The sequence below is a fragment of the Ornithorhynchus anatinus genome, chromosome 16 (genome assembly GCF_004115215.2).
Source record: "Ornithorhynchus anatinus isolate Pmale09 chromosome 16, mOrnAna1.pri.v4, whole genome shotgun sequence".
NCBI lineage: Eukaryota > Metazoa > Chordata > Mammalia > Monotremata > Ornithorhynchidae > Ornithorhynchus > Ornithorhynchus anatinus.
This window is the reverse complement of record NC_041743.1, coordinates 37,151,314-37,162,403: the sequence shown is the minus strand read 5'-3', so window position 1 is coordinate 37,162,403 and position 11,090 is coordinate 37,151,314. Positions and strand designations below refer to the sequence as shown.

At 45.6% G+C, this 11,090-nt stretch overlaps 1 protein-coding gene across 2 annotated transcripts; it reads right to left on the bottom strand.

Annotated features, from left to right (window-relative positions):
* Positions 1–1,537: 1,537 nt before the first annotated feature.
* LOC100082131 (MYC binding protein) lies at positions 1,538–10,190 on the bottom strand. Of its 2 annotated transcripts, XM_001511624.6 has the most exons (5): positions 10,065–10,187; positions 9,811–9,883; positions 3,809–3,857; positions 3,340–3,469; positions 1,538–1,745 (listed from the first exon to the last, which is right to left on the bottom strand). In XM_001511624.6, the coding sequence occupies exons 1-5, from the start codon at positions 10,077–10,079 to the stop codon at positions 1,701–1,703; spliced, it is 312 nt and encodes a 103-aa protein (XP_001511674.1). In that variant the 5' UTR covers positions 10,080–10,187; the 3' UTR covers positions 1,538–1,700. The 2 variants fall into 2 exon arrangements, with proteins under 2 accessions (XP_001511674.1, XP_003431142.1); XM_003431094.3 differs by lacking the exon at positions 9,811–9,883 and having other exon boundaries at positions 10,065–10,190.
* Positions 10,191–11,090: the final 900 nt, after the last annotated feature.

Sequence of the window (11,090 nt, the reverse complement as noted above, 5' to 3'; positions counted from 1 at the left end):
GATCTGCCTCAGCGGGCAAGGGATGAGATGGGGAAGCGCTTTCTCCTGATATTTTGGAAAACGCCCAGTCTACCTTTGTCGTTAGAGTGCCGCGGTGCTTTTTTTAATGTTATTTTTTAAGCACTTACTGTGTGCCGGACACTGCTCTAAGCGCTGGGGTGGATACAAGGTTCTCAGGTCGGAGATCGCGGGTTCTAATTCCCACTTCGCCACTTATCAGCTGTGTGACCGGGCAAGTCACTTAATAATAATAATGTTGGTATTTGTTAAGCGCTTACTATGTGCCAAGCACTGTTCTAAGCGCTGGGGGGTTACAAGGTGATCAGGTTGTCCCTCATGGGGCTCACAGTCTTCATCCCCATTTTACAGATGAGGTCTCTGAGGCCCAAGTCACATGGCTGACAAGTGGCAGAGCCGGGATTAGAACTCATGACCCCTGACTCCTAAACCCGGGCTCTTTCCACTGAGCCACGCTGCTTAACTTCTCTGTGCCTCTGTTACCTCATCTGGAAAATGGGCATTAGAACTGTGAGCCCCACATGGGACAACCTCATTACACTGTATCTACCCCAGCGCTTAGAACAGTGCATGGCACACAGTAAGCGCTTAAACACCACCGTTTTTATTTTTCCCCACATGGGGCTCACAGTCATAATCCCCATTTTCCAGATGAGGTAACTGGGGCGCAGAGAAACAAAGTGACTCGCCCAAGGTCACACAGCAAACAAGTGGCAGAGCCGGGGCTAGTACTCGGGTCCTTTCCACTCCCAGGCCCGTGCTCTACGTGTACCCATTTCGCTTCGTTACTAAGGGAAGGGGGAGGACGTTCCATCAAAGGGATGCCCAAGGTCAAAGCTTCAGTCGCCACGAGGTAACTGAAGAACACGCTTCCTTAATATCCAGAGGCCAAGAGGAGGTCATTTTCCAAGGTCTCCAATTTTCCGCTTATTGCAAACAATTTCTTTTTTGCATGCTCAACTGCTGCTTTTTGTGGTAATACTGTCTCACCATTACAGGCACGGTAATAAACTATCGTGCACAAAACAAAAAGGGAATAAGCCCATGGGCATTTTAAAACAGATTCTATAGATAAGAGTGGTGTCTGCATCCTTGGAGATCTAGATATTGTGGGCTGTTCAATATCAGTCAGCAGTAAAGATAGAGTTCAAACCAAAATCAAAGTACGACACACCAAGTTATTTGGGGTAGGAAAAAAAATTATTTTTTTTTTTAAAACCAGCACGAGCTGGAACAGCTGACCAGAGCGGTGGATGAGGCAATCCTTGCAAAAGGACATTGGCTGTCTTCCGATGATGTTCCCTGTAAATCCTGATTTAACAAGTGTTATCTTCCCTTAAAAAAGAAACTATAATAGAATTAACAGGCTGGGTTGGCCAAGAGCTAATTCTTACTTGGTTAATGTAAAATTTCCATGTAGTCATGACTCGAGTGGATCAAGACCGGCCAATTTAAAATTGATGGATGCAAGAAGGATTCTTCCAAACTAACTTTCCTATTTTAAGAACGGACAAAAATGTTATGTCATAATTCTTAACCCTTTTTATAACTTTAATGTGGTAAATGAATTTAGCATGTTGAATGGTCCAACGGACTCCATCCGGGACAACTGATTACAGACTCTACAAACTATGCAAGTCACAAAAGACCCTTTACAGCAAAAGGTTCAAATGGGAAGAAAACTATTCCGCTCGCTTCTCTTCCTGAGGTGGTTCGTATTGAGCAAGCTGTGGGGGTAAAGAGAGGAGGCTTTGGTGAATTATTTTAAACCAAAACAAAAGCAGCAGCAAATACAATTTATGACAAGCAGTCGAAAGAAGCTTAATGAATTCAAGTTAGAAGCCGGAAACGATCAGTGGTATTTACTCAGTCCTTACTGTGTGCGAATGACTGGACGAAGCGCTTCGTAGGCCTGATCTCGGCACACGGGGAGTTTACCGTTCAGAACCTATTTCTATTTGTTTTTTGGTTCCTTCTAAAGGGACACCTCGCTTTCCCTCTAGACTGTAAATTCATTCTGGGCAGGGAATATTCATTCATTCAATAGTATTTATTGAGTGCTTACTATGTGCAGAGCACTGTACTAAGCGCTTGGAATGTACAAATCGATAACAGAGTCCCTGCCCTTTGACGGGCTTACAGTCTAATCGGGGGAGACGGACTGACAAGAACAATAGCAATAAATGGAATCTAGGGGATGAAAATAGAATCTAGGGGATGAAGAATATGTCTGTCATATCGTACTCTCCCAACCGTTTAGCATAGTGCTCTGCACAGTAAGAGCTCAAAAACGACTGACTTTCAAACCACTCTAGACAATGTTTTTTTGGAGAGGAAAAAATTTCCCATAACAACAACTTCTGATTCAATGAGAATGAATGGATTAAAAGGTAAATTGCTCAGGGATACCTCCAGGGTAGACATTTTTCGCTATGAATTCTTAGATGACGGTTACCATACTCCATTAGCAAAATGCTTTCCACTTTGGCCCACTCCCGGTTATTTTACTAGAGTAAATGCTGAAAAGGTGCAAAAACACGATCCAGCCCAGGAAGACTGAGGCAGAGGCAGGGAAAGTACTCCACCTTGACTTAGCGCACGGGCGGGCGCGTTACTTCATCCTACCTTGAATCTGGCAATTTGTGGAGTGTCGCTACCAGAACAGACGCATGTTGTGAGAAGCGTTTTCCCTAATTCTTCCATCGTGTTAGATCCAAATTGGCTAATAAAAGCCTATGTTGTGACAGAATTGGGTGTTCTCTTGAAACTTTGCTTTTCGGTTGTTGGAGTAAAGGGCCTGGTGTGGGTTTAATGTCTACTTACAAGTTTACATAATTCCAAGTTGTACCTTTGAGAGGGGAGACACATTTATGGGTTAAAGTTAAGAGTTTGATTAACTCTTCCATTGCAGAGGAGCTTGACCAGTACAGGATACACACCATAATTCCAAAGTTTTCTAGATTAAGGAACAGGTTGATTTTTTATTAAAAATATATTCCACAATCACCGTGGCTTTCACTTATAGAATGATCAATGAGACATTTCCCGTAAGAATCACCCAAAAGAAGATACCTTAAACCTTTTGGTCCTTTAAATATTTATGTTCTAATCTCACCTATCTAAACGAGGTCCCTGACTTGAATAAATATTTACGAGTTAACTACCAATGCACTTTGGACATTATAGTTAATTACAACTGTACATTTTCCTTCATTCATTCAGTCGTATTTATTGAGCGCTTACTGTGTGCAGAGCACTGTACTAAGCACTTATGTAGATAATCAGAGGGAATTTTAATCTGGCATGTTTAAAAAAAATTACCTTTGTTTTTAGTTTTTTATTTTCTTCTAGAACAGCTTCATATTTCTCCTTCATTTCTGCTAGTTCAAGGCGAATTGACTCTATTTCTGGATTTTCTGGTACAGCAGCTCCTAAATGATGCTTTAGAAAACTAATAAGAGGTTAAGGATATTTATTCCTTAAAATGCTGCAGAAGTTGCAGGGAAATGCATATATTGCAAATATCATCCTTTTATGAAATTTGCTCTAGTCCCTCAAAGCCATGCAGAGATTTGTGAGGGCACGGAACCATTTCTGATTTTTAAACCTAGACAGGCAATTTTTAGAAAGCAATCGACTGTATTTGGAGATGGATTTCAACCTATCTGGGAAATCCACTTCAGGAAAAGTGTGACATTCAAATGTAAATACTTTTTCTTCTCACCTCTCAAGGGGTTACTTTCTGGGAAGAAATCATTATAGAAAATTCACTTGCTGAGAGAAAGGATACTCCAGTGCACTATTTGGTTTCTCTGGTTCTTCGTACAGCGCTACCAAGACTGAGAAAACGTAAAATGAGCAAAATTCACCTTCACAATAAAGCTGAACAGTTAAAGCATTAGCTTTAATGATTTCTCTGAAGAATTACTGGGAGACGTTGCATTTAAAAACTTCAAAAATTATTTAAGAATTGGACTCATACTAGAAACGTTAAGAAACTACTACAGAATGACATGACAGAATGACATGACATGACAGAATGACATTTCTAGGATCAGAAGTTAAAAACAGTTCCTCGGTTAATTGATTATAAGCCACTAATATTAAGGCTCCTAACGTCTTCGGACATACATGGAACAGAACTGAAGAGACATTTGTTAAATTGCAAAATAGCCTCCCCTGGGCCAATTCAGAAACTGCTTGCCTTGTTTTGAAGAAACAAAGGTGGGGGGAAAAGGGGCCCACACTCTATCTACAAAAAGGCTCTATTTAAAAAAAAAATGAATTATAACTTTCAGGTGAAAGTGGCCACAAAAGAACAGATTCCACATACTGGGTCAAAACAAATGATCCATCCAGCCCAGAATTTTCTTTCCAGCAGAGTCCCCAGAGCAGAATTGTTCTGTTCAAAGCTGAATCAGGGTAACGGACCAGGACTTCAGAGCACCTGAGGATCCCCACCTCTTCATACTTTGGAAAATTGCCTACTGTATCAGGTCAGGACCATTCATTCGGTCGTAGCTACTGAACACTTACTCTGTGCAGAGCACTGTACTAAGCGCTTGGGAGAATACAACAACAAACAGACGTTCCCTACCCACAACGAGCTTATAATCTAGAGGAGGGGAGACAGACGTGTACATATCTGTAATTTATTTGTGTCTGAATGTACATATCAGTATTTATTTATATGTGCTGTGGGGCTGGGAGGGGGAACAAAGGAAGCAAGTCAGGGTGGCGCAGAAGGGAGTGGGAGAAGAGGAAAGGGGGGCTTAGTCAAGGAAGACCTCTTGGAGGAGATGGGCTTTCAATAAGGCTTTGAAGCGGGGGAGAGTTACTGTCGGATCTGAGGAGGGAAGGCATTCCAGGTTAAAGGCAGAATGTGAGAGAGGGGTCGGCGGCCACACAGACGAGATCAAGGCATCTAGTGAGAAGGTTAGCACTGACGGAGTGAAGTGTGCAGCAAGAGCGAAGTGTGCAGGAGTAGCAAGGATAGGTATGAGAGGGCAAAGTAATTATGTGTTTTAAAGCTAATGGTGAGGAGCTTTTGTTCGATGCAGAAGTGGATGGGCAACCACTGGAGATTTTGAGGAATGGGGAAATATGTCCTGAACGTTTCTGTAGAAAAATGATCCGGGCAGTGGAGTGGGATAAGACGGGAGCCTGGGAGGTCAGCAAGGAAGCTGAGGCAGTAAGCCCAGGCAGGATACGATAAGTGACCGTATTAACACAGTAGCCGTTTGGACGGTGAGGAAAGGGCGGATTTTTGTGATGTGAAGGTGGGACCGACAGGATTTAATGAATATGTGGGTTGAACGAGAGAGAGGAGTCAAGGACAACGACAAGGTTACGGGCTGCTAAAACAGGAAGGATGGTGGTCTCGTTTACAGGGATGGAAAAGACGAGGGGAGGATGGGGTTTGGGTGGGAAGCTAAGGAGTTCTTTTTGGGACATGTTAGGCTTGAGGTGATGGGAGAACATCCAAGTAGAGATGTCTTGAAGGCAGGAGGAAATGCGAGACTGCTGAGAGGGAGAGAGATGAGGGCTGGAGATGGAGAATTGGGTGTCACCCGCAAAGAGGTGGTAGTTGAAGCCATGGGAGCAAATGAGTCCTCCAAGGAAAGGGTGTGAAGGGGGAATAGAAGGGGACCCAGAACTGTACCATGAGGGGACCCCCCCACACACACAGTTAGGAGGTGAGAAGGAGAAGAGGAGCCCGCGAAGGAGACTGAGAATGAATGGCCAGAGAGATAAGAGGAGAACCGGGAGAGGTCAGCGAAGCTTAACAAGTACCATAATTATTATTTCATGGGGAAGGGTGACCGGCTCTATCGCATCTATAGACTCTGTTGGCTTGTATTTTCACAAACGCATAATACGGCGTTGTGTATACAGTCAGCATTCAATAAGTACTATTATATCCAGCATTTGTCTTCTGTTTGACCTTGGACAAGTCACTCCACTTCTCTAGGCCTCAGTTACCTCATCTATAAAATGGGGATTAAGACGGTGAGCCCTATGTAGGACAAGGACTGTGTCCAACTTGACTAGCTGGTATCTCCCTCGGCGCTTACTATGGTGCCTGGCACTTAGTAAGCACTTAAATACCATAATTATTACTATTAATATCCACTCCAGCACCTAGTACAGTGCCTGGCTCAAAGTAAGCACTTAAATACCATAATTATTATTATCTACTCAACGCTTAGTGGATAATGCTACTATTATATTATTGATGCCTGTCTACTTATTTTGTTTATCTCCCCCTTCTAGACCGTGAGCCCGTTGTTGCTTAGGGATTCTTTCTGTTGCTGAATTGTACTTTCCAAGCGCTTAGTACAGTGCTCAGCACATAGTAAGCGCTCAATAAATATGACCATGAATGGATGAATTAGTACAATGCCCGGCGCATTGTAAGCACTTAACGAATACTATAATTATTATCCACTCCAAGGCTTAGTTCAGTACCTGACGCATGGTATGCACGTAACAAATACCATAATTATTATTATTATTATCCACTCCAGGGCTTAGTCCGGTGCCTGGCGCATAGCAGGGGACCGGACCGGGGAGGGAAGGAGAGGCTGGCTTAGTGGCAAGAGCCCGGGTTTGGGATTCAGAGGAAGTGGGTTCTAATCCCTGCTCCAATTATCTACCCCAGTGCTTAGAACAGTGCCTGGCACACAGTAAGTGCTTAACAAATACCATCGTTTTTATTACTATCATTATTGTCGGCTGCGTGACCTTGGGCAAGCCTCATAAGTTCTCTGGGCCTCAGTGACCTCATCTGTAAAATGGGGATGAAGACTGTGAGCCCTATGTGGGACAACCTGATTACCTTGTATATTCCCCAGCACTCAGAACAGTGCTTGGCATGAAGCGCTTAAATATCGCCATTAGGATGCGCTTAACAAATACCGTAATTATTATTATGTACTCCAGGGCTTAGTGCAGTGCCCAGCGCATAGTAGGCACTTAATAATAATAATAATCATGGTATTTGTTAAGCACTTACTATGTGCCAAGCACTGTTCTAAGCGCTGGGGTAGATACAGGGTAATCAGGTTGTCCCATGTGGGGCTCCCAGTCTTCATCCCCATTTTACAGATGAGGTAACCGAGGCCCAGAGAAGTGAAGTGACTTGCCCACAGTCACCCAGCTGACAAGTGGCGGAGCCAGGATTAGAACCCACAACCTCTGACTCCCAAGCCTGGGCTCTTTCCAAATACTATAATCATTATTATTATTATTATTATTATCCACTCCAGCGCATAGCCCAGTGCCCAGCGCATAGTAGGCGCTTAACACATACCATAATAATTATTATTATTGTGCACTCCAGGGCTTAGCTCAGGGCCCGGCGCCTAGCAAGTGCTTAACCAATACCATTTTTAAAAAGTTTTCAGCCTGGATGACCTGCGGCACAACTTAACTCCTGAAATGCAAGTAGTAATTCAAGTTACTCCAATCGTTCTCCCCAAATGGTTCCACAGATTGTTATTATTGTGCACTCCAGCGCTTAGCCCAGTGCCTAGTAAGCACTTAACGAATACCATTTTTAAAAAGTTGTTGGCTTGGATGACCTGCGGTGCAATTTAACTCCTGAAATGCAAGCAGTAATTCAAGTTACTCCTATTATCCTCCCCGAATGGTTCCACAGATTGTTATTATTGTGCACTCCAGCGCTTAGCTCAGGGTCCAGTGCCTAGTAAGCGCTTAACAAATACCATTTTTAAAAAGTTTTCAGTCCGAACGACCTGCGGTGCAGCTTAACTCCTGAAATGCAAATAGCAATGCAAGTTACTATTATCCTCCCCAAACGGTTCCACAGATTGTTATTATTGTGCACTCCAGCGCTTAGCTCAGGGTCCGGTGCCTAGTAAGCGCTTAACAAATACTATTAAAAAGCTTTCAGTCCGAACAACCTGCGGTGCAACTTAACTCCTGAAATGCAAGTAATAATTCAAGTTACTCCAATCATCCTCCCCGAACGGTTCCACAGATTATTACTGTGCACTCCAGCGCTTAGCCCAAGGTCCAGCGCCTAGTAAGCGCTTAACCATTATTAAAAAGGTTTCAGTCCGAACGACCTGCGGTGTAACTTAACTCCTGAAATGCAAGTAATAATTCAAGTTACTCCAATCATCCTCCCCAAACAGTTCCACAAATATGGTTATTATTGGGCACTCCAGCGCCAGATGGTTATTACTGTGCACTCCAGCGCTTAGCTCAGGGTCTGGCGCCTAGTAAGCGCTTAACAAATATCATTATTAAAAAGTTTTCAGTCCAAACGACCTGCGGTGCAACTTAACTCCTGAAATGCAAGTAGTAATTCAAATTACTCCAGTCATCCTCCCCGAACAGTTCCACAGATTATTATTGTGCACTCCAGCGCTTAGCTCAGGGTCAGGCGCCTAGTAAGCGCTTAACAGATATCATTATTAAAAAGTTTTCAGTCCGAACGACCTGCGGTGCAACTTAACTCCTGAAATGCAAGTAGTAATTCAAATTACTCCAATCATCCTCCCCGAACAGTTCCACAGATTATTATTGTGCACTCCAGCGCTTAGCTCAGGGTCTGGCGCCTAGTAAGCGCTTAACAGATATCATTATTAAAAAGTTTTGCGTCCGAACGACCTGCGGTGCAACTTAACTCCTGAAATGCAAGTAATAATTCAAGTTCTCCAATCATCCTCCCCAAACAGTTCCACAAATATGGTTATTATTGGGCACTCCAGCGCCAGATGGTTATTACTGTGCACTCCAGCGCTTAGCTCAGGGTCTGGCGCCTAGTAAGCGCTTAACAAATATCATTATTAAAAAGTTTTCAGTCCAAACGACCTGCGGTGCAACTTAACTCCTGAAATGCAAGTAGTAATTCAAATTACTCCAGTCATCCTCCCCGAACAGTTCCACAGATTATTATTGTGCACTCCAGCGCTTAGCTCAGGGTCTGGCGCCTAGTAAGCGCTTAACAGATATCATTATTAAAAAGTTTTCAGTCCGAACGACCTGCGGTGCAACTTAACTCCTGAAATGCAAGCAGTAATTCAAATTACTCCAATCATCCTCCCCGAACAGTTCCACAGATTATTATTGTGCACTCCAGCGCTTAGCTCAGGGTCAGGCGCCTAGTAAGCGCTTAACAGATATCATTATTAAAAAGTTTTCAGTCCGAACGACCTGCGGTGCAACTTAACTCCTGAAATGCAAGTAGTAATTCAAATTACTCCAATCATCCTCCCCGAACAGTTCCACAGATTATTATTGTGCACTCCAGCGCTTAGCTCAGGGTCAGGCGCCTAGTAAGCGCTTAACAGATACCATTATTAAAAAGTTTTCCGTCCGAACGACCTGCGGTGCAACTTAACTCCTGAAATGCAAGTAGTAATTCAAGTTACTCCTATTATATCCTCCAGGAACGGATCCACAGATGGTTATTATCGTGCACTCCAGCGCTTAGCCCAGAGTCCGGCGCCCTGCAGGTGCTTAAACCAACAGCCTTTTAGCCGAGCTTGGATCCCCCGCGGCCCGCAGTGGATCCGACCTCCTCAAACCTAAGCCCGTCAAACGGCAGGGCCTGTCCCTATCTGTTGCCGACTTGTTCATTCCAAGCGCTTAGTCCAGTGCTCTGCACCTAGTAAGCGCTCAATAAATACTATTGAATGAATGAATGAAACCCCAGGAGTCGGTGCTGCCATTTTCGCCGCCAAGGCCGGGCCAGCTGGGGGTCAAGGGTCAGGGGATTGGGGTGGCGCCGGTTCCCGCCCCCCACCCCGGGTTCCCCCTCACCCTTGGTGAGCGAGTCGAGCACCCCCGACTTCTCCAGGTACCTCCGGAACTGCTCCCGCTTGGAGTCGGCCGCCTGAGGAGAAGAGCGCCGGTCACGCCCGGGCCCCGGGGGCAGGACCGTCCCCTAACCCCACCCCGCTCGCCCCCGAAAAGTCGCTTCCGCCCCTTCCTGCCCACATCTCGGTCCCCCCTCCGTCCCGCCGGGGACGACGGCGGGGTCCCCCGGGCCCCCCAAAGCCCCCGGCGCCCCTCACTTTGTACTGAGCCATAACAGGGCGGTCCCAGCGGGGCGGACAACCCTCCCTCCTCCTCCTCCTCCTTCTCCTCACGGGCTCCGACGCCTCGGCGCATGCGCGCCCCCTCCGCCCACGCCTGCGCACTTGGGGCCCCGCGGACGTTTCCGAGGCAACGGAGACGCGCCCCGCGCCCCCCCCCCGCCCACGCCTGCGCACTTGGGGCCCCGCTGCCGTTTCCGAGGCAACGGGGACGCGGCCCGGGCCCCGCCCCCTGGTGGGGGGGCGGCTGCTCCCCTGTCACGTGCTCCCTCGCCTGGGATTCACTCATTCCATAGTATTCATTCATTCATTCAATAGTATTTATTGAACACTTACTATGAGCACTGTAATAATAATGTTGGTATTTGTTAAGCACTTACTATGTGCCGAGCACTGTTCTAAGCGCTGGGGTAGACGTAGGGGAATCAGGTTGTCCCACGTGGGGCTCCCAGTCTTAATCCCCATTTTACAGATGAGGGAACTGAGGCCCAGAGAAGTCAAGTGACTTGCCCACAGTCACACAGCCGACAAGTGGCAGAGCTGGGATTCGAACTCATGAGCCCTGACTCCAAAGCCCTTGCTCTTTCCACTGAGCCACGCTGCTTCTCTGAGCACTTGGAGTGGACAAATCGGCAACAGATAGAGACAGTCCCTGCCCACTGATGGGCTTACAGTCTAATCGGGGGGAGACAGACAAAAACAATAACAATAAATAGAAGCAAGGGGATGGACATATAATTAAAACAATAGCAATAAATAGAATCAAGGGGATGTACATCTCATTAACAAAATAAATAGGGTAGTAAATAATAATAATGTTGGTATTTGTTAAGCGCTTACTAGGTGCAGAGCACTGTTCTAAGCGCTGGGGGAGATACAGGGTCATCAGGTTATCCCACATGTCTTAATCCATATTTTACAGATGAGGGAACTGAGGTGACTTGCCCAAAGTCACACAGCTCACAAGTGGCTGATCTGAGATTTGAACCCATGACCTCTGACTCC